Source organism: Xenia sp. Carnegie-2017, unplaced genomic scaffold (genome assembly GCF_021976095.1).
Source record: "Xenia sp. Carnegie-2017 unplaced genomic scaffold, XeniaSp_v1 HiC_scaffold_22, whole genome shotgun sequence".
In the NCBI taxonomy this organism is placed as follows: Eukaryota; Metazoa; Cnidaria; class Anthozoa; order Malacalcyonacea; family Xeniidae; genus Xenia; species Xenia sp. Carnegie-2017.
The window spans coordinates 12660771-12684626 of record NW_025813485.1 but is presented as its reverse complement, the minus strand read 5'-3'; the positions used below and the strand labels follow the sequence as shown (position 1 = coordinate 12684626).

Here is a 23856-nt window from a genome sequence, read left to right as displayed (position 1 = left end):
CATTAATTTTTTTGTGGACAAAAAAGAATGCGCAATATTTTCGTAGTCTAACATTGTTCTTTATGATAAAAGCAAACTAGTTGTGTGGCTGTAGCACTCGTGAAATTTTATGATCTTTCATATTTTACTTAGGCTATATTACGTCGCCTTGAATCAGTGAAGCCAACAAAGACTTTGAATCGAGAATATCTTCTACGAAATCAAACACCTAAAGTTCAAAAACTACGATCAACTTAATCATGCCATAGCACTCCGCATCTCAGGAAGCATGACTCCAAGGCTTGAAATGAAACTAAATTACTACTGAAGGAAGTTATGAGGTAAGTCAGAGTACATTACTTTAAATTTTTAAGCACTTGTTGTAGTATTTTGAATTTGTAATGTGCAGTTATGTTGAGTTGTAGTTATTTTGAGTTTGTATTCTGACTTACCCGCACCTGCAACTGGTTCAGAAAAAAGTATTTGTTATCGCTTAATCTAGGCTTTCTTTTGTATATGCTTGATGTAAGGTTCGATTAAAACATTTAAGTTCTTTTTTCTCCTTTACAACAAACTGTAATCGACATTTCTACTTCACTGAATCCTCAAACTTTTAATTAACAAAATGAAAATGATCAAAAAGACAATTTAAAGCTATTTGAAAAAATTTTAGTATATAGTCAATTCATTAATCCTGAGTATATAGTCAAACCATTGAGTAAAGTCATTTAAATCATCGTGCGCAATTTTATTTAAAAATATCAAGTCTTTCCTCTTAGTTTTCCTCATGGTTATCGTCCAACAGTTCATCGTATGTTGGGTCATGGCGGTGCATTTTTCTACGTATGGTGGCGATGGCCATGAAAACCAAACGTACCATCAATGATGATATCCCTAATACAAACAGAAGAATCAACATTCCAGGTATGAAACCTAACATTATCATCTCGATAATATCAAGTGTTGGAAATACGAACATCCATCCTGTACTAACATCTTCTTTGGAAAATCTGTAAAATGATTTGTACATATTAATGATAGCCATTACTGCAAGACTTAGTAGAGAAATGGTTTCCGCTGTGTTGGCACAAGGGTTTTGGAATGGTTTCACACATTTATGATGTAATAAGGCCAGCACACAGATGATTGCCATGCACATGAGTCGTAAAGTAGGATCAGTGATAAAACAACCAAGAAATGTCAAGAGAAAACGTCGTGCAATAAGAACGCTCTGCCAATAGACAGCACCTGACTTTCCCTCTTCAGGCTTGCGAAATGGAGCGAGAAAGATGGATTTCAGCGTATCTGTATACTCAGTAGTGTTTACTGTCCTGCTTACAGGACTTCGATAAATACTTAACCATTGCAAGAGATACTGTAAAGACCAAAAAATGGAAAAAGGAAGTGGAGCAACACAAGCAAGAAAGAATTGCTTTGTTGAAATCATTCCATTGTGCAATTTCAAGGCAAGCCAGGCTAACACCAGGAAGAAGGGAAATAATACAACAACGTCAAATGCAATGAACACTATCTGCCACCATTGGTAGCATAATATGTTACCATCATAAAACCAACGACGGTCAGAGTTAATGGGAACGCATTGAATTAGTGCGAGACTAACGTTGGCAATATTTGTATATCCTAAGAGAATGGTTTGCATTGTTGCCCCCAGGTAACGTTTAAATTTTGGAGTGTATGCACCAAAGATCTTACTTATGAAAAAGTGAAGACTGTAGATAAAGTATATGGCAAGTAAAGTTCCAAATACAAATGCAACATCAAACAAATGTTTTCCAGTTGCTGTGAGACCAGGTATTGGACATACACCTTCGAAATGAGCTCCCTGAAAATTGATAAATCTCTGAACAGGAATAATTATTTGGGCTTTCAAAAGGTGCTTTATGTTTGTATCTGTTTGCAGTAAGGAAGAAATCTGATAGAAATAGAAAATAATTTCAAGAAATCCTACGGAATCCTTCCTTTCGTTTTCAATTTCTTCAGTGGAGAGAACAAACGGAGAATCGCTTCTCTGCATCTCTGTTGACCGTAATGATCTTCTGTTGTTCTCGCTCAGGTGTTCAGTTATTGTTCTTTCATTTTTGAACCACAATATCTGTTTTACTAGAAAAGTGACAATCGGTGGTTGAAATATAAAAAACAAAGCCATGCTGAACGCCAATACGATAAACACAATCCAAAACCAATAATCAAAACATTTTTCTGTTAATTTACAATCTGTTGAGAATACAGTTTCACTGTAACCGGGAGAGCAATGACCGCAAATCCAACCTTTACGCTTTCCTCTGCACGTGTTGTAGCTGTCGCGTTTTTCGTTTTTTGAGCCTCCAAGACAATAGCCATTAGGACATCTGGTAAATTTTAAAGATGGCTTATTTTTCTTGCTCAAATATCCCCAGAAGTTTGGCTTTGATTTGATTGTTGTTAAACAGTCGGCTCCATTTGGACAAGGTAGACAAGAAAATGGATGAACTGGTCTCAATCCTAATGTGTGACCCCGCTGTAAGCTATACGTGCCTTGTTCACATTGTGTACATACAAAGCGAAGTATAGTGACGCGGTATGTACAAGAAATATTTATCCATCTGCTATAAGAGAGATTCAACATTTCCATGTTTGATCCAACTGGGCAACGCAACATTGTAAAATTATCAAAATCCACAATCCCGCCATTTGCAATCAAGACCAAAGGATTATCTGACTGTATTTCTTGTAATGCGGTAGTATTGTGTAAAATCAATGGTCCTTCGCTGTACGTATGTATGAAAGTTTCTGTACAGGAAGAATTATGAGTTATTGTGTTGTTAAAAGTGCTACTGAATAAATTTAAGTTGTTTGATCCATAGTTGATAAGATGACCACCGTCATGTGCAAAATTGTTGACAAAATGACAACTATGGAAATATATTATTCCGTTTTCCATAGAGACTGCACCACCATTGCGGGCAAAATTTTCACTAAAATTCGTGTTCTTTATCGTTACAGAATTGTTGTAATCCCATAAGCGCATAATATCTTTTTCACATTGAGGATTTTTCAAAATATCACCTCTAGTAATTATCGCCATGCCACCACCCATGTTATAAATTGCTTCATTGTGTTTAAACACTGACTCATCGACATGAATCCTACTTCCATGATTAATTTCTAGATAAATTGCACCTCCAGCATTATCGATATTTGTGTTATTATCAAAGGTTGTGTTTAATATGTTTATCGTTGAATTGGAAATTGAGAAGTAGAATGCTCCACCTTGAAGAGTCGCACTGTTTGATTTAAAAACTGAATGCTTGCACAAAACGTCGCCATTAACACCATGTAAATATATGGCACCTCCAGAACTCCCAAGATTTTTCTCGAAAATGCTTCTTTCTATCGAAATTGAAAACGACGCTAAAGTTTGTATTCCTTCACTTTGAAAAAAAATTCCACCTCCACCTCCTATTCCTCCGGTTAATGCAGAATTACGAAAAAAATAGACGTTATTTATACCAATTATTGCTCTCGTACCCCTTAAATAATTAGAGAGGATTATTGCTCCACCATTCATGGCGCTGTTTCCAGTAAATTTTGTGTGATTGACTAACAATGTAACTGAGTTGGCTAAAAATATATCCTGTGCATTAAGTGAAATGGCGCCTCCGTAGCCTTCTCCTACATGATTGTATTCAAATAATGAACACGAGAGTTCCAAGTAAACGGCTGATGATACCAACATGAACACGCCTCCCCCTAATCCAGCACTATTTTCCGTAAAATTTGAGTTATTTCCACTTAAAAATAAGTGACCATCATTTTTTGTATAACTAAGAAGATGTAAGCATCCACCCAATTTTGCTACAAAGTTCTTGTGAAACAATGATTTATCCTTCTCAGCTTTGTTTCGGTAAATAAATTGACCACAAAAATAAGTAAATGAACGTTGCCTTTTTGGAGCAAAATTCGTAGGTTGCTGAAATGTACTTTACTGATAAGTCTTACATCCACAATTTGCCAGTGTCATCCAACATCAAACCTCCATCGATACTCGCCCTTACAACCTTAGGAAAATTAGACTTATTTTCATTGACATCCACTTGCAGTTGAAGATCAAACGTTGCTTTTAAAACCAAGTAGTGCTTTTAAAACCAAGTTGTTCTTTCGACTGCTTTGTTTCTTTCGTTACTCCTAGTGCGTCTGTTATATTATCCCCAGCTAGACATTCAAATTATATATAATGAAAAATGAAAGTTTATTGTTATGATAATTCATAAGTAGGGGTTAGAGCATGATGACGCGGTGTTTTCTACGGGATCTGAAGCTCCGAGAATCAAATATCCTTTTCATCTAATTCGAAGGTTTCTATATTCAATGTGTTTGTAACAGGGGGTAGTTTCTTTTTTCATAGTAGAATAATTCATGAGCTATAATTAGTCTATTATCGTTAGCAAAATGATTTCGTTTTTATTGATCTATTTTAAATACATGTAAACTAAATCTCTATCCATCACAGTGCTCTTAAACTTCATTTTCAATAAAAAAAACGAAACATATTTTATTCAAAATGGCAAAGTTATTTATACAATTTTTATTTTACACATTCACGCACGCTTACTATAATGTAGGTTAAAGTGATACATTATGAAAAGCCTTTTTTAAATTTGAACTCAAAGAAAATTTATTTTTCTTCATCATCAGTTTCTTCATCTTTCTAAAATAAATCTTTACTTTCTAAGCAAATTGGAGCAAGTAGCTAGTATTTCTATAATATTATTTGCAAATTCTTTCAAAAGACATTTAAATTCACAGCACAGTGCTGAAATATCAAGAATAGCTACCTGAGCTTGCTTTAATAACCTCCGGATCTTGGCTACAAAGCTTACACTGTATTTGTGAAGCTGCCTCAATGGATTTACAGGAGGTAAAAAACAAAAACAAACTATATGCAAATCTTTGCTGTTATTCCTCAGAATCATCGAGTAAAGTTCACACTTTTCTTTCCCTATCCATAAAGGTCACTCAAATTAGATTCCAGTTTACTCGGAGGAGTTGGAATGCAATTCCAGAAATTTGGAATAAGTTCTTAATCGTTCAACAAGGTAATCAATGCCGATGAATGCTCAAAAACTGTGAGACATTCTTTTATCCGGAAATCCATGTTCATCACAAAACATGGGTCTTCTTCTATTTTTCCCATTTCCAAAAACAGTCAGAAATTGGTCTTTCTCCTCATTACAATTTCCAATCAACAGACTTAAGCTAACGTTTTGATTTGGAGATGCTAAATAACCGTTGTATCAGCCTTCAGATGAGCTGTTTTGAACACAATATGATTTTACTTCATACGCTAGTATTTCCAACACTAATTTCTGTACAATCACTTTCTTTATCAAGGACATTAGCCTCGTTTTAATGCGTGTCTTTATTCAAACACGCGGTAAAGTAGTTAATCAGGTATCTTTGATTGAGGCGACCAATTAAATGTTTTTTTTCCCTTGGAAAATGTTAATTCAATCTCACGAATGAAAAAACAGCAAGAATAAACGAGGCTCATGCTAATGATAAAGAAAGTCATTGTTTAGGACCAAGTAAAAGTCCTTGAAATTTTAGGGTGTGAAGAAATGTGCATTTCGACCGAAAATGAGTTGATCAAACTCACATCTGAAAAATGCTGTGTTTCAAATAATCTTGTTGTTCTGCATAGTAAACACGCACTGGCAAGATCTCCAAATCAAAATATCATCATTCTTTGGTAGCCACCTTAAGAAACTGATACATTAGTTATTTTGATAAGAATATGTTACAAGGAGAAAGACCAATGTGTCATTGATTTAGAATTGTCAAACGAGAAAAAAACTTTGGAAGATTTTTGAATGTAATCCAACATAGCTCCTCAGTTCCTCAGCATAGCCTTTCAACTGGTAAAAGTTAACTGGAATCAAACACATTATAGACTTACCCTTCTAGAAAATGTGTATCTTTCTTGTTACCATAAGAAGAGCGTCATTGTTACCATAAAGAATCAGTATACATACATAATTATCTCCATTTGCTACCCCCTCCCTTCCCACTCCACTCCACAGTTCATCTGTGTTGCAGTTTCCCACATTAGCGTCTAAGCTATGGCGTCATCAAATAAACCATAGGTAGCTTAGCTTAATGTTTCAACGTATGGGTGGGTGGATGCCAAAATATAACAAATAACAATGTAATACTGATAACGAGGAAAACTAAATTGCTTCAAGTTAAATTTCTGAATTGTAAAATGCTTTTCATGATGCTTCTACTTAAATAAATTACAATTTACAACATAGTAACTTTGAGTAAACGTTCTTAATTACCATTATTTAAATAACACTGTTATTTTGGGCAACCAATATGCATGGGTATTTTTTTAAAAGTAATTGTTCGTAGCACTGTGACATTGATGTGGTCAACATATATATTTAAAAATGAATCAGTAAAATAAAGCATGCTGTGTTTATTGTAGAAAAATTAGCTTATTAATGATGCAACTACGTATAAAGAAACTCTCCTTTGGCTACAAACGCACCCACAGATCCCTGTTTATCATGACGATTCTATCCACTGGAGCCAATACCAATACTTACCAGAAAGTATGCATTTTATTTTCTCTGGCCGCAGGAGGTACTTACCTCAACCACATTCTGTTCTACATGCTTCCTTTATTGTCTTTGTTTGGGATTTTGTCATCGCTTATGCTTTTGTTTATTTCACTCGTGTAAACCATGTTAAAGACAATAGAGGGAACTGCTAGTTTGTACATGTCCTTTCCTACTTATCTCGCTGATTGATATAAATAGACAACAAAAAGTATAAACGTATGATTTTAGAAATATATAACGATAGCGGAGTTAAATACCGTTACACAAACATATAATTGAGAAATTGAGAAAAACATGTTACCGAAAAAAATAAACAAAAATCTTGCGCTCCATCATGTGAAGACGCCTTTAAAAGTGCGCAAGATTTAGGCACTTCATGTCAGTACTTAACTGCAGTAGAAGCAAAAGTGGAAATGTTCGCTGGTATAACTGACGTTAATATAGCGTTAATGATGTCTGATAAAAATATCCAATCAACAGAAAAAGCAACTAATGAAGCAATAACTTATTTCATGAACGTTTTACAATAAACTACTGCATGCTCTTAGGTTTTACTTTATTTGCTTTTTATTTTATGAAACATTCATTTATTTGATCATTGTGTTTTTAACACAATGCAATAAGGAAGTTTCTAATCCAAGTAAATAGAGTGATAAGTAATTATACCCTCACAACACCATTAATAAAAACTGGCGACGAAATTAAAATTTAACAATTAAATAGGATTAATGCATCACTCGAAAATAACTGCTTGGTTTTTGCTTAATTTATTAAATTTAAAAGTATATACTGTGTATGTCGGTATTCGTCACTCAGAACATATTGCACGTAGTCGTTGTAAAAATAAGATGAAACAATCACTAGTTCATGTTATAATTGAAACAATTAATTGTAAATGAATATGCCTTCATTTCTAATTGACACAATAAATTGTAATCAAACACCCATTTACACCTTTTCGTAGCTCATAGAATCAATGATTGTATGTGAAGAAATTCAGAAGAAATTAAATATCGTTGCCACTCCTAAGATCGTCAAAAAAGTGTTGATGAATTCATACAGTGCATGGTCTTTTGGAAAAGGTGCAAAAAAGTATAGGAAATGAATGTTTCGATTGTTTTGGCGAAACCTTATATAAGTCACTGGAAAATAGCTTGAACACATGGTTTTTAAACATTTGATGAGTATGCTAAGAATATTGTTTTGACACTAATTCAAAAACAAACTTTAAAACGCTTTAAACTTCATTCAATACATAAAAATTTTTTATTCACAAATGCAAGAAGTGCCTTAAATGGCACAATGTGTGAGAGCTACATATGAACAATTGAACATTGCAGCTTGATCTGAATGTAAAAGGATGTCAACGGGATACGATGATGCAGTTTCTAGTAATACACAAAATTCAGCAGCAACACTAAACAAAATAAGATTTATCAAGGTAACAAGGGAAAAAAGGCTTAGTTTGACGAGACGAAATGTGAGATAACATATTGACAGATACTGTTGATAAGATTTTCCGCCCATACCATTAACGAATACAAGAAGCATGCTATCAGTACAATCCGAATTTCTACTTGAGTTAATGCTCTCGAATGACGTACATGCTTCTAAAAAATCAAGTGGTACAAGTTCATGCTTTCTTCATTCGCAGTATCGCCAAGTTTGATTACTCTTCTAAAATAGAGATTATATTGGTCTACAAAATTCAAAGCACAGCATTTGGTGTTAGTTTTTACTTTCACGATTTCTATCTATCATGAAAAGAAAATTACTGTCGAACACAGAGTGATAGACAATGCCTTACTTGAGTAATTGTATAGTTTACAATTCTCAAAAAAATTGAAATAGGAAACGTGCATTTCTCCTTAATACGTATAGTATACCAACTGGCAGTTCAAAGTAAGTCATCAGCAATTATTAAGTTTGCTAACCCACAAGTTTAAGAATGTTATGAGGCGAATGCATTTCAATTCATAAGCAAAAATTTATGGCACGACAAAAGTGATTAAAAACGTAAATTGGAGTATAGCACAATTGTTAACTGAAAAGTTAAAGCGAGCAATTTTGGATGCTCAATGACGATTAACATTTGCAAATATCCAGTGTGCACGCTTTATTCAGTACTTGCATACAAAAAATGAAGAACTCATCTGTACCGATAAAAGCAATTATGCCATATGCCCTTCACACTGTTAACTTCAGAGACAGATCCCCACTTTTTTCTTCGACCTCCACCTTTCACATTTATTGACGCTATAACATAGGTAACTACATTCCTTGGCTACAGCCTAAATTCTAGATACTTCAAGGAATAATGCAAAGTTTTCTAAAATTGGTTAGAAGAATAAGCACTTACTAAAAACAAGTACAAAGGGCAAATTTTCATCTAAAATCTACCCCCAAACCTGAAGGCAGAAAAAGACTGCGACTGAAAAGCACACGGAGAACTATGGTTACGTGTTCGTCGATAAAACCACAGATGTCACCCTTAACCCTTCCTCCACCAGGTGAAATAAGTCAAAATGCTACCGCCAGTAAAACAGTTCACAGTGTCATTGGTGTGGGGCACACGGATGCGACAAAAACAGTAAAACAGAAAGGCACATTTTTTGAATATTCTTAGGTTGTTCAATGTTCCAACTTAAATGTTCCAAGAACATGTATTTTTAAAAATGTACAGAATGATCATTTATGTGTCAGTGTGACATTTTTTCCGTAATTGTATGCTTCTTTACCAGCGCAGAGAGAAAATTCAAAAACCATGTAATTTCACATGCATTAGAGAAAGCACATGCTATATATGCAGTGTCCACATGAATCGTAGATCATTTATGTGCTCAAAATAAAAAAGAATCGGCGAAACAGGAACAGTATCAACTCTACAAACCACTGGTACAAACAGTACACTGCACTAAACAATGGTTACCATGGTAACTAATTACCATAGCAACATGACACAGAAACTAAGATGGCTGCTAACCAAAGCCATCAAGATACAAGATACTTGCAGAATTTATCCCACAGTAGCGATAAAGATTATTTGAAAATTAATGGCAGAAGAGAAATCGAAAAGATTTATCGTGTTGAACGTGGACGAGTTTTTAAAACTCAATGCGATTCTGATCAAGTAAACTTGGACGTATTACTCGATGCTGTACCTGAACTTGATATAAATGACATTGACAAGTCGAGAAAAATGACGGGAAAAAGCGAAGAGATTGTGCGTGAGGAAGAATCTAAAGCTTCTGGATTTATTTGTATGAGTAAATCTGTCAAAAGGGTAAATCGTACGCACCCGAGAAAAAGAAATCTGCGTGAAAATAAGCAAAACTTTTCCTTTCGGAATGACGAAGTTGTTGCTATTGACTTGGAGAATCAAAGACTTTTGAGAAATATCAGTTATCCTCGACCGAGCTCAGCTTCGAAAACTGCACTTGGTGGAAATCATTCTGTTCGTGTGAAAACCTCAACAGAAAGAAGTTTCAAAGAAGAATAGACGAGGAAAATCAGGTAAACATTAATTTTTTTGTGAACAAAAAAGAATTGCGCAATATTTTCGTAGTCCAGCATTGTTCTTTATGATAAAAGCAAACTAGTTGTGTGGCTGTAGCACTCGTGAAGATTTATGATCTTTCATATTTTACTTAGGCTATATTACGTCGCCTTGAATCAGTGAAGCCAACAAAGACTTTGAATCGAGAATATCTTCTACGAAATCAAACACCTAAAGTTCAAAAACTACGATCAACAAAATCATGCCATTGCACTCCGCATCTCAGGAAGCATGACTCCAAGGCTTGAAAGGAAACTAAATTACTACTGAAGGAAGTTATGAGGTAAGTCAGAGTACATTACTTTAAATTTTTCAGCACTTGTTGTAGTATTTTGAATTTGTAATGTGTAGTTATGTTGAGTTGTAGTTATTTTGAGTTTGTATTCTGACTTACCCTGCACCTGCAACTGGTTCAGAAAAAAGTATTTGTTATCGTTCAATCTGGGCTTTCTTATGTATATGCTTGATGTAAGGTTTGATTAAAACATTTAAATTATTTTTTCCTCCTTTACAACTAACTGTAATCGACATTTCTACTTCACTGAATCCTCAAACCTTTTAATTAACATCGTTAGTTTACATCAATGCATCAACAATATTCATTAAAAATGAAAATGATCAAAAAGACAATTTAAAGCTATTTGAACAAATTTTAGTATATAGTCAATTCATTAAGCCTAGTCAAACCATTAAATATAGTAAAATCATAAGTAATTATATAAATTGCACAAGTGCAGTTAAATCATTGAGTAAAGTCATATAAATCAACGCGCGCAAATTCATCAACGTACTCTAATTTAAAAATACGAAGTCTTCCTCTCAGTTTTCCTCATGGTTATCGTTCAACAGTTCATCATATGTTGGGTCATGGCGGTGCATTTTTCTACGTATGGTGGCGATGGCCATGAAAACCAAACGTACCATCAATGATGATATCCCTAATACAAACAAAAGAATCAATATTCCAGGTATGAAACCTAACATTATCATCTCGATAATATCAAGTGTTGAAAATACGAACATCCATCCTGTACTAACATCTTCTTTGGAAAACCTGTAAAATGTTTTGTACATATTAATGTTAGCCATTACTGCAAGACTTAGTAGAGAAATGGTTTGCACTGTGTTAGCACCAAGGTTTTGGAATGGTTTCACACATTTATGATGTAATAACGCCAGCACACAGATGATTACCATGCACGTGAGTCGTAAAGTGGGATCAGTGATAAAACAACTAAGAAATGTCAAGAAAAAACGTCGTGCAATAAGAATGCTCTGCCAGTAGACAGCACCTGACTTTCCCTCTTCAGGCTTGCGAAATGGAGCAATAAAGATGGATTTCAGCGTAACTCTATACTCAGTAGTGTTTACTGTCCTGTTTACAGGACTTCGATAAATACTTAACCATTGCAAGAGATACTGTAAAGACCAAAAATGGAAAAGGAAGTGGTACAACACAAGCGAGAAAGAATTGCTTTGTTGAAATCTTCCATTCCATTTTGGTTCAACAATCGTCAAAGAAACGCCACCATCACTGTAACCAGGTAGAACAATGACCGCAAATCCAACCTTTACGCTTTCCTTGGCACATGTTGTAGCTGTCGTGTTTTGGGTTTTTGAGCCTCCAAGACAATAACCATCAGGACATCTGGTAAATTTTAAAGATGTCTTATTTTTCTTGCTCAAATATCCCCAGAAGTTTCGCTTTGATTTGATGGTTGTTAAACAGTCGGCTCCATTTGGACAAGGTAGACAAGAAAATGGATGAACTGGTCTCAATCCTAATGTGTGACCCTGCTGTAAGCTATACGTGCCTGGATCACATTGTGTACATACAAAGCGAAGTATAGTGACGCGGTATGTACAGGAACGATTTATCCATTTGTTATAAGATAGATTCAACATTTCCATCTTTGATCCAACTGGGCAAAACAATTTTGTAAAATTATCAAAATCCACAATGCCGCCATTTGCAATCAAGACCAAAGGATTATCTGACTGTATTTCTTGTAATGCGGTAGTATTGTGTAAAATGAACGGTCCTTCGCTGTACGTATGTATGAAAGTTTCTGTATAGGAAGAATTATGAGTTATTGTGTTGTTAAAAGTGCTACTGAATAAACTTAAGTTGTTTGAGCCATAGTTAATAAGATGACCACCTTCATGTGCAAAATTGTTGACAAAGTGAGAATTATTGAAATATATTATTCCGTTTTTCATGGAGACTGCACCACCATTTCGGGCAAAATTTTCAATAAACTTCGTGTTCTTTATCGTTACAGAATTGTTGTAATCCCATAAGCGCACAGTATCTATTCCACATTGAGGATTTTTCAAAGTATCACCTTTAGTATTTATCGCCATGCCACCACCCATACTATAATTTGCTTCATTGTGTTTAAATACTGACTCATCGACATGAATCGTACTTCCATGATTAATGTCTAGATACATTGCACCTCCAGCATTTTTATTACTTGTGTTATTTTCAAATGTTGTGTTGAATATGTTTATCGTTAAATTGGAAACAAAGAAGTGGATTGCTCCACCTGGACCATAAGTCGCATTGTTTGATTTAAAAACTGAATGCTTGCACGAAAATTCGCCATTAACACCAATTAAATTTATGGCACCTCCTGAACTCCCATAGTTTTCCTCGAAAATGCTTCTTTCTATCGAAATTGAAAACGACGCTAAATTCTGTATTCCTCTTTTTAGATACAAAATCCCACCTCCACCTGCTGCCTCCTTAATTGATGCAGAATTACGAAAAAAAGAGACATTATTCATACCAATCATTGTTCTTTCTCCATTAGTACTGATGACTATTGCTCCACCAGCCATGGCGCTGTTTCCAGTAAATTTTGTGTGATTGGCTAACAATGTAACTGAGTTGGCTAAAAATGTATACCATTCAATAATTGCAATGGCGCCTCCGCAGACTTGTACATTGTTGTATTCAAATAATGAACACGACAGCTCCAAGTAAACGGCTGAAGATGCCAACGAGAACACACCTCCCCCCCATCCAGCAGTATTTTCCGTAAAATTTGAGTTATTTCCACTTAAAAATAAATAACCATAATTTTTTCTATCACTATAAAGAAGTAAGCATCCACCCGAATTTACTGCAAGGTTCTTGTGAAACAATGATTTATCGATGTGTATTTTTGCATATAAAAGGTGGAAGGAGAATACAACCCCACCACTATGTGCATTGTTTGAAATGAATGTAGAATTTTGAATCCCGAGTTTGAGCTTTGGTGGGACCCGCAGAACACCTCCATAATAAGCAGAGTTAGATATGAAATTTGAACTGAGTATTTTTATCTTTACAGTTACAGACATATTTGCAACTTTGCTTGTCGATATATACATCACACCACCTTCGCCACCAATTTTCAAGTTTGTAAAATTAGAATTTTCAATATGTACACTAACATTCCTTGCGTGAACATAGAGAAATCCACCATTAAAAGGAACCATCGATCGTCCATTACTTATCACACAGTTGTTCATTACCAACTGCATCATTTCACTTTCTATATAAAATGTCCCTCCATGATTCTTGCCAACTCTATAGTCATTTATTTGTGTGTAAGTAATAAGGATTTCTGTTCTTGTTGAGCTGATTGAAAAAAGTCGCTGTTTACTCTTTTTTACCTGCGTGTCTGCTATCACAATGGACGTCGTTTTAGTGTTTAAAACAAAGAGGCTGTTAAACGCCTTAGTGTCGTTGAAACCATTATTTTGTAGATCAGTTTTATCCAAAACAAGTTTTAAGTGATTAGTACTTACGTATATCATTCCCATTGAACGAACATAGTTATTAACAAAACTTGTATTTTGCACGTGCAACTCTATAGCATGTTTTTCAAAGTTATCTATTCTTAAAACACTCCAAGAAGGCGACATTAAAATTGGAATACGTCTGATGCCATTTCCTATGAATTGTGAATTTTTAAATATAATGCTGCTCCTTAGAGTGTTTGTATCCTTTGACCACATCTTTACTGAAATACATGCTTCATTTGCTTCGAATTGAACATTTTGAAAAACTAAACTTGTCAGGTTCTGATTATATACTGTAAAATTCACTGCAAGTTTTTTAGTTTTGTAAAACACGCACTGAGTAAAAATGGCAGACGAATCCACTAATTGTATTTGTGTATTTTCAAAGAAGATTCTGATAAAACCAATGATCATTGGAGTGGCATTTTCTCTGCCGTCTATAATCCAGTTAAAAGCACTTTTGCATGAAATACGACAAAGTGACGGACCGTCACTGACAAATGTCAAATTCTTCGTGACGTAAATACCTTGGTGTCTTCTTTGGAATGATTTACAATCATATGGAGATATTTTTGTGTTTGTAGAATCGATAAGAATTTTTGATGCATTACCTGCTACAGAAACACCATGTGATATTGAATAACACGGGCGACTGTAGGAGCCACATGAAGCAGAATCATGACCTTTAGCCCTTGAGACATATATATTTGACGCTGAAGTGACTTCGAAGTCTACATAAAAAGAATTATATGCGATGAGTCTAAATGTAATGCAATAATGTGAATTATGTGGGAAACAATAATCAAATCTAATGATTTCAAAAAATAAATCTTCAGAAAGTCAATAATCAGAAGATTATTTAGAGCTGTGCAATGTTCATGTATCATTAGATCCAGATTGCATCAATATACGTGGATGTAGTGATAAAGTTGAGCTACCGCTGAAATACATCTCGAGTAAAAATATTGCGCTCAATAACGCCAGCCAACTAATCATGATGATAGCAAGAACATTTCATTTAAAATATTCGATTTATAATTAATAAAAGTGATTAACGCACTTACTGAAAAATTCCAGAAGAAAAGATCCCCAGATGATTTTGAACAAGACTATACATTTCATCTTCTACGGACAAAATATAAGAGAGTTTTTAAAATATCACTGCAGCTGAAGAGTACTTAGAGTGCGAAGAATAAATGTATCTCTTGACTTTCAGAATCTGCGTTGAGCCTTGCACTAACAGTCTTCATTGGCCGGCATAATTAAAAATATGCAACAGTCAATCAATAGCGTAACTGGAGAAGGGGTTGTCCAATTACGAGGGGCCGCGACAAAAAACATTACAAAAATTTATTTAATAATTAAAACACATTAACAAGAAATCAAGTTACAAACTACGGACATATAGAAAGCTTATTAATAATAATATTGTAAAACTTCGAAAATTTTAACTTATGTTTGTGTCTAGGAATCTTCGGGAGAACTCTGAACTGAACAAATCAATAGATAGCTAGATTATTATACAATGATCAATCTCACTTCAATACCATTGTGTATATAGTCTCTAAAGATTATTATTATACAATGATGATGCAATCTTTGTATGCGTACTCTTAACAAATCAACATAGACAATTATTCAATGATGGTTCACTCAGTTTTCCTTCCGCAAATAGCATTAACCTTGGTCTGAATATTTCTTGGTATCATGCTGAGTCTCATGCAATAAAGGTCACTTATATTTTACTATGTGTGGTTGCAATCTTGATTGTAATTCGCTAAAAGTCTTCGGATAATTCTCTGTCTTGTTCGCAACAACGACTTTTAAAATTATTTGTTGGTGACGTATATTTTTTGGGACAACTGAAAACACAAAGTATACAATGGTTGTGTCTTACTTGAGATTTGTAATTGTTTAACAAACTGTTTTGACTCAAATTATTGATGATAAAGGGTCACACTGTCAGCCAGGAGAGTTTTCCCTTTGTATTTACATAAAATGGACGAAAGCGAACCGCTAAAATCATTTTATGTCAAGCCTTGAAAAATTTCTGCATAAATATTTTTAAAAGCTTTTGCATTTATGATTGTATAATGAAATAGTTTTTGAAATCGGCTTTTGCATAATATCAAGAGCTATTCAGACCTCGATCAATTTTATCCTTCTCAGCTTTGTTTCGGTAAATAAAATTGACCAAAAAAAATAAGTAAATGAACGTTGCCTTATTTGAGCAAAATTCGTAGGTTGCAGAAATGTACTTTACGATGAAGTCTTAATCCACAATCTTCCCAGTGTCATCCATCACTAAACGTCTGAGATACTCGCCCTCTACAACCTTAGGAAACTAGACTTATTTTCATTGACATCCTTGCAGTTGCAAGACCATACGTTGCTTTTAAAACCAAGTAGTGCTTTTAAAATCAAGTACTGCTTTTGACTGCTTTGTTTGTTGCTCACGTTACTCCTAGTGCGTCTGTTATATCATCCCCAGCTAGACATTCAAATTATATATAATGAAAAATGAAAGTTTATTGTTATGATAATTCATAAGTAGGGGTTAGAGCATGATCGCGCGGTGTTTTCTACGGGATATGAAGTTCCGAGATTTAAATATCCTTTCATCTAATTCGAAGGTTTCTATATTTTATGCGTTTGTAGCAGGGGGTAGTTTCTTTTTCTTAATTGAATAATTAATGAGCTATAATTAGTCTATTATCGTAAGCACAACGATTTTGTTTTCATTAATCTATTTTAAATACATGTAAACTAAATCTCTATCCAGCACAATGCTCTTAAAACTCATTTTTCATAAAAAAAAACGATACATATTTTACTCAAAGTGGCAAAGTTAATTATACAATTATTATTAAACACATTCACGCACGATTACTATAATGTAGCTTAAAATGATACATTATGAAAAGCATTTTTTAAATTTGAACTCAAAAAAAAATTATTTTTCTTCATCATCAGTTTCTTCATCTTTCTAAAATAAATCTTTGCTTTCTAAGCAAATTGGAACAAGTAGCTAGTATTTCTATAATATTGTTTGCAACTTCTTTCAAAAGACATTTGAATTCACAGCACAGTGCTGAAACATCAAGCATAGCTACCTGAGCTTGCTTTAATAACCTCCAGATCTTGGCTACAAAGCTTTTACTGTATTAGTGAAGCTGCCTCAATGGATTGACAGGAGGTAAAAAGCAAAAATAAAGTATATGCAAATCTTTGCTGTTATTCCTCAGAATCATCGAGTAAAGTTCACACTCTTCTTTCAGTATCCATAAAGATCACTCAAATTAGATTCCAGTTTATTCCGAGGAGTTGGAATGCTATCCAGCATTTTGCAATAAATTCTTAATCTTTCAACAAGTTTCTTTTGTTTTCAAAAAACCATGAGAAAAGTAATCAATGCCGATGAATGCTCGAAAACTGTGAGACATTCTTTTATCCGGAAATCCATGTTCATCACCAAACATGGGTCTTCTTCTATTTTTCCCATTTCCAAAAACAGTCAGAAATTGGTCTTTCTCCTCATTACAATTTCCAATCAACAGACTTAAGGAAACGTTTTGGTTTGGAAATGCAAAATGACCGTTGTATCAGCCTTCAGATGAGCTGTTTTGAACACAATATGATTTTACTTCATACGCTAGTATTTCCAACACTAATTTCTGTACAATCACTTTCTTTATCAAGGACATTAGCCTCGATTTTATACGTGTCTTTCTTCAAACACGCGGTAAAGTAGTTAATCAGGTATCTTTGATTGAGGCGATCAATTAAATGTTTTTTTCCCCTTGGAAAATGTTAATTCAATCGCATGAATGAAAAAAACAGCAAGAACAAACGAGGCTCATGCTAATGATGAAGGAAGTTATTGTTTAGGACCAAGTACAAGTCCTTGAAATTTTGGGGCGTGAAGAAATGTGCATTTTGACCGAAAATGAGTATATCAAACTCACAACTGAAAAATGCTGTGTTCCAAATAATCTTGTTGTTCTGCATAGTAAACACGCACTGGCAAGATCTCCAAATCAAAATATCATTCTTTGGTAGCCACCTGAAGATACTTATACATTAGTTATTTAGGTAAGAAAATGTTACTAGGAGAAAGAACAATGTGTCATTGATTTAGAATTGTCGAACGAGAAAAGAAATTTTGGAAGATTTTTGTATGCAATCCAACACTCAGAATAGCCTTTCAACTGGAAAAAGTTAACTGGAATCAAACACATTATAGACTTACCCTTCTAGAAAAATGTGTATCTTTCTTGTTACCATAAGAAAAGCGTCATTGTTACCGTAAAGAATCAGTAGACATAGATAATTATCTCCATTTGCTACCCCCCCCCCCTTCCCACTCCACTCCACAGTTCATCCATGTTGCAGTTTCCCACATTAGCATCTAAGCTATGGCGTCATCAAACCAACTATAGGTAGCTTAGCTTCATGTTTCAACGTATGGGTGGGTGGATGCCAAAATATAACAAAAAACATAGTAATATTGACAACTAGGAAAACTAAATTGCTTTAAGTTAAATTTCTGATCTGTAAATTGCTTTTCATGATGCTTCTACTTAAATAAATTACAATTTACAACATAGTAAATTTGAGTAAACGTGCTTAATTACCATTATTTAAATAACACTGTTATTTTGGGAAACCAATATGCATGGGTAATTTATAAAAGTAATTGTTCATTGCACTATGACATTGATGTGGTCAATATATATAATTAAAAATGGATCAGTGGAATAAAGTATGTTGTGTTTATTGTAGAAAAATTAGCTATTAATGATGCAACTACGTATAAAGAAACTCCCCTTTGGCTACAAACGCACCAACAGATCCCTGTTTATCATGACGATTCCATACACTGGAGCCAATACCAATACATACCAGAAAGTATGCATTTTATTTTCTCTGGCCGCAGGTGGTACTTACCTCAACCACATTCTGGTCTACATACTTCCTTTACTGTCTTTGTTTGGGATTCTGTAATCGCTTATGCTTTTGTTTATTTCACTCGTGTAAACCATGTTAAAGACAATAGAGGGAACTGCTAATTTGTACATGTCCTTTCCTACTTATCCCGCTGATTAATATAAATAGACAACAAAAAGTATAAACGTATGATTTTAGAAAATATATAACGATAGCCGAGTTAAATACCGTTACACAAACATATAATTGAGAAATTAAGAAAAACATGTTACCGAAAAAAATAAACAAAAATCTTGCGCTCCATTATATGAAGACGCCTTCTTTAAAAGTGGGCAAGATTTAGGCACTTCATGTCAGTACTTAACTGCAGAAGAAGCAAAAGTGGAAATGTTCGCTGGTATAACTGACGTTAATATAGCGTTAATGATGTCTGATAAAAATATCCAATCAACAGAAAAAGCAACTAATGAAGCAATAACTTATTTCATGAACGTTTTTACGATAAACTACTGCATGCTCTTAGGTTTTACTTTATTTGCTTTTATTTTATGAAACATTCATTTATTTGATCATTGTGTTTTTATTACAATGCAATAACGAAGTTTCTAATCCAAGTAAATAGAGTGAGAAGTAATTATACCCTCATAACATCATTAATAAAAACTGGTGACGAAATTAAAATTTAACAATTAAATAGGATTAATGTATCACTCGAAAATAACTGCTTGGTTTTTGCTTAATTTATTAAATTTAAAAGTAGATACTGTATATGTCGGTATTCGTCAGTCGGAACATATTGCACGTAGTCGTTGTAAAAATAAGATGAAACAATCACTAGTTCATGTTATAATTGAAACAATTAATTGTAAATGAATATGCCTTCATTTCTAATTGACACAGTAAATTGTAATCAAACACCCATTTACACCTTTTCGTAGCTCATAGAACCAATGATAGTATGTGAAGAAATTGAGAAGAAAATAAACATCGTTGCCACTCCTAAGATCGCCAAAAAAGTGTTGTTGAATTCATACAGTGCATAGTCTTTAGGAAAAGGTGCAAAAAACGTATAGGAAATAAGTGTTTGGATTGTTTTGGCGAAACCTTATATAAGTCACTGGAAAATAGCTTGAACACATGGTTTTTAAACAATTTATGAGTATGTTAAGAACATTGTTTTTGACACTAATTCAAAAACAAACTTTTAAACGCTTGAAACTTCATCCAATACAAGGAACATTTTTGATTCACAAATGCAAGAAATGTCTTAAATGGCACAATGTGTGAGAGCTACATATAAACATTTGAACATCGCAGCCTGATTTGAATGTAAAAGGATGTCAACGGAATAGGATGATGCAATTTCTAATAATACACAAAAATCAGCAGCAACACCAAACAAAATAAGATTTATCAAGGTAGCAAGGGCAAAAAGGCCTAGTTTGACGAGACGAAATGTGAGATAACACATTGACAGATACTGTTGATAAGATTTCCGCCCATACTATTAACGAATACAAGAAGCATGCTATCAGTACAATCCGAATTTCTACTTGAATTAATGCTCTCGAATGACGTACAGGCTTCTAAAAAAATTGAAGTGGTACAAGTTCATGCTTTCTTCATGTGCAGTATCACCAAGTTTGATTACTCTTCTAAAATAGAGATTATATTGGTCTACAAAATTCAAAAGACAACATTTGCTGTTCACGATTTCTATCTATCATGAAAAGAAAATTACTGTCGAACACAGAGTGATAGACAATGCCTTACTTGAGTAATTGCATAGTTTACAATTCTCAAAAAAATTGAAATATTAAACGAAATATTAAATTTCTCCTTTATACGTATAGTATACCAACCGGCAGTTCAGGGTAAGTCATTAGCAATTGTTGAGTTTGCTAACCCACAAGTTTAAGAGTGCTATGAGGTGAATGCATCCCAATTTATAAACAAAAATTTATGGCACGACAAAAGTGATTAAAAACGTAAATTGGAGTATAGAACAATTGTTAACTGAAGTTACAAGCGAGCAATTTTGGATGCTCAATGACGATTAACATTTGCAAATATCCAGTGTGCACGCTTTATTCAGTACTTGCATACAAAAAATGAAGAACTCATCTGTACCGATAAAAGCAATTATGCCATATGCCCTTCACACTGTTAACTTCAGAGACAGATCCCCATTTTTTTCTTCGACCTCCACCTTTACATTTATTGACGCTTTACATAGGTAACTACATTCCTTGGCTACAGCCTAAAATTCTAGATACTTCAAGGAATAATGCAAAGTTTTCTAAAATTGGTTAGAAGAATAAGCACTTACAAAAAACAAGTACAAAGGGCAAATTTTCATCTAAAATCTACCCCCCCCCCCAAACCTGAAGACAGAAAAAGACTGCGTCTGAAAAGAAGACCTCCGTGTGCTATGGTTAAGTGTTCGTCGATAAAACAACAGATGTCACCCTTCACCCCTCTCCGTCCACCTGGTGAAATAAGTCAAGTTACTACCGCCAATAAAAGAGTTCACGGTGTCATTGTTGTGGGGCACACGGATGCGACAAAAACAGTAAAACAGAAAGGCACATTTTTTGAATATTTTTAGGTTCTTCAATGTTCCATATGTATGACTCTTGAATGTTCCAAGAACATGTATTTTTAAAAATGTACAGAATGATCATTTATGTGTCAGTGTGACATTTTTTCCGTAATTGTATGCTTCTTTACCAGCGCAGAGAGAAAATTCAAAAACAATGTAATTTCACATGATTAAGAGAAACCACATGCTATATATGCAGTGTCCACATGAATCGCGGATCATTTATGTGCTCAAAATAAAAAAGAATCGGCGAAACAGGAACAGTATCAACTGTACAAACAACTGGCACAAACAGTACACACAATACTACTTCACAATACAGTGGTTACCATGGTAACTAATTACCATAGCAACATGACACAGAAACTAAGATGGCTGCTAACCAAAGCCATCAAAATACAAGATACTTGAAGAATTTATCCCACAGTAGCGATAAAGATTATCTGAAAATTGGGCGTACAGGCAGAAGAGAAATAGAAAAAAATGATCGTGTTGAACGTGCACGAGTTTTTAAAACTCAATGCGATTCTGATCAAGTAAACTTGGACGTATTACTCGATGCTGTACCTGAACTTGATATAAATGACATTGACAAGTCGAGAAAAATGACGGGAAAAAGCGAAGAGATTGTGCGTGAGGAAGAATCTAAAGCTTCTGGATTTATTTGTATGAGTAAATCTGTCAAAAGGGTAAATCGTACGCACCCGAGAAAAACAAATCTGCGTGAAAATAAGCAAAACTTATCCTTTCGGAATGACGAAGTTGTTGCTATTGACTTGGCGAATCAAAGTCTTTTGAGAAAGATCAGTTATCCTCGACCGAGCTCAGCCTCGAAAACTGCACTTGGTAGAAATCATTCTGTTCGTGTAAAAACCTCTTCAAAAGTCAACAGAAAGAAGTTTCAAAGAAGAATAGACGAGAAAAATCAGGTAAACATTAATTTTTTTGTGGACAAAAAAGAATGGCGCAATATTTTCGTAGTCTAACATTGTTCTTTATGATAAAAGCAAACTAGTTTTGTGGATGTAGCATTAGTGAAGATTTATGATCTTTCATATTTTACTTAGGCTATATTACGTCGCCTTGAATCAGTGAAGCCAACAAAGACTTGAATCGAGAATATCTTCTACGAAATCAAACACCTAAAGTTCAAAAACTACGATCAACAAAATCATGCCATAGCACTCCGCATCTCAGGAAGCATGACTCCAAGGCTTGAAAGGAAACTAAATTACTACTGAAGGAAGTTATGAGGTAAGTCAGAGTACATTACTTTAAATTTTTCACTTGTTGTAGTATTTTGAATTTGTAATGTGCAGTTATGTTAAGTTGTAGTTATTTTGAGTTTGTATTCTGACTTACCCTGCACCTGCAACTGGTTCAGAAAAAAGTATTTGTTATCGTTCAATCTGGGCTTTCTTATGTATATGCTTGATGTAAGGTTCAATTAAAACATTTAAGTTATTTTTTCTTGTTTACAACAAACTGTAATTGACATTTCTACTTCACTGAATCCTCAAACTTTAATTTCATTAAAATGAAAATGATCAAAAGACAATTTAAAGCTATTTGAACAAATTTTAGTACATAGTCAATTCATTAAGCCTAAGTATATAGTCAAACCATTGAGTAAAGTCATTTAAATCATCGTGCGCAATTTTATTTAAAAAATCGTCTCTTCCTCTCAGTTTTCTTCATGGTTATCGTTTAACTGTTCATCGTAAGTTGGGTCATGGCGGTGCATTTTTCTACGTATGGTGGCGATGGCCATGAAAACCAAACGTACCATCAATGATGATATCCCTAATACAAACAAAAGAATCAATATTCCAGGTATGAAACATAACATTATCATCTCGATAATATCAAGTGTTGGAAATACGAACATCATTCCTGTACTAACATCTTCTTTGGAAAATCTGTAAAATGATTTGTACATGTTTATGTTTGCCAGTACTACAAGACTTAGTAGAGAAATGGTTTCCGCTGTGTTGGCACGAGGGTTTTGGAATGGTTTCACACATTTATGATGTAATAAGGCCAGCACACAGATGATTGCCATGCACATGAGTCGTAAAGTGGGATCAGTGATAAAACAACTAATAAATGTCAAGAGAAAACGTCGTGCAATAAGAACGCTCTGCCAGTAGACAGCACCTGACTTTCCCTCTTCAGGCTTGCGAAATGGAGCCAGAAAGATGGATTTCAGCGTATCTGTATACTCAGTATTGTTTACTGTCCTGTTTACAGGACTTCGATAAATACTTAACCATTGCAAGAGATACTGTAAAGACCAAAAAATGGAAAAAGGAAGTGGAACAACACAAGCAAGAAAGAATTGCTTTGTTGAAATCATT

General features: G+C 34.2%; 3 protein-coding genes and 1 long non-coding RNA gene across 4 annotated transcripts; 2 read left to right on the top strand and 2 right to left on the bottom strand.

Annotated features, from left to right (window-relative positions):
- Positions 1-565: 565 nt before the first annotated feature.
- Positions 566-3859, bottom strand: LOC124446925. The gene has a single exon (XM_046997809.1). The coding sequence runs from the start codon at positions 3713-3715 to the stop codon at positions 755-757; it is 2961 nt and encodes a 986-aa protein (XP_046853765.1). The 5' UTR covers positions 3716-3859; the 3' UTR covers positions 566-754.
- Positions 3860-9667: 5808 nt separating this feature from the next.
- On the top strand, positions 9668-10669 carry LOC124446154. Its single transcript, XR_006948351.1, has 2 exons — positions 9668-10115; positions 10254-10669. It is a non-coding gene; the product is annotated as an uncharacterized LOC124446154 (long non-coding RNA).
- Positions 10670-10977: 308 nt separating this feature from the next.
- On the bottom strand, positions 10978-15210 carry LOC124445140. Its single transcript, XM_046995846.1, has 2 exons — positions 15015-15210; positions 10978-14681 (listed from the first exon to the last, which is right to left on the bottom strand). The coding sequence occupies exons 1-2, from the start codon at positions 15070-15072 to the stop codon at positions 10978-10980; spliced, it is 3762 nt and encodes a 1253-aa protein (XP_046851802.1). The 5' UTR covers positions 15073-15210.
- Positions 15211-21870: 6660 nt separating this feature from the next.
- Positions 21871-22773, top strand: LOC124445139. The gene is made up of 2 exons (XM_046995845.1): positions 21871-22428; positions 22567-22773. Exons 1-2 carry the CDS (start codon positions 21871-21873, stop codon positions 22609-22611), a joined length of 603 nt encoding a protein of 200 aa, XP_046851801.1. The 3' UTR covers positions 22612-22773.
- Positions 22774-23856: the final 1083 nt, after the last annotated feature.

Bases quoted from the DNA above. Each gene is read 5' to 3' on its own strand.
- LOC124446925 (XM_046997809.1), bottom strand. From the start codon at position 3,715: ATGTTGGTATCATCAGCCGTTTACTTGGAACTCTCGTGTTCATTATTT.
- LOC124445140 (XM_046995846.1), bottom strand. From the start codon at position 15,072: ATGAAATGTATAGTCTTGTTCAAAATCATCTGGGGATCTTTTCTTCTG. The intron at 14,682-15,014 runs GTAAGTGCGTTA...CTTTTTATGTAG, and splicing joins TTTTCTTCTGGAATTTTTCA to ACTTCGAAGTCACTTCAGCG.
- LOC124445139 (XM_046995845.1), top strand. From the start codon at position 21,871: ATGGCTGCTAACCAAAGCCATCAAAATACAAGATACTTGAAGAATTTA. The intron at 22,429-22,566 runs GTAAACATTAAT...TATTTTACTTAG, and splicing joins GAATAGACGAGAAAAATCAG to GCTATATTACGTCGCCTTGA.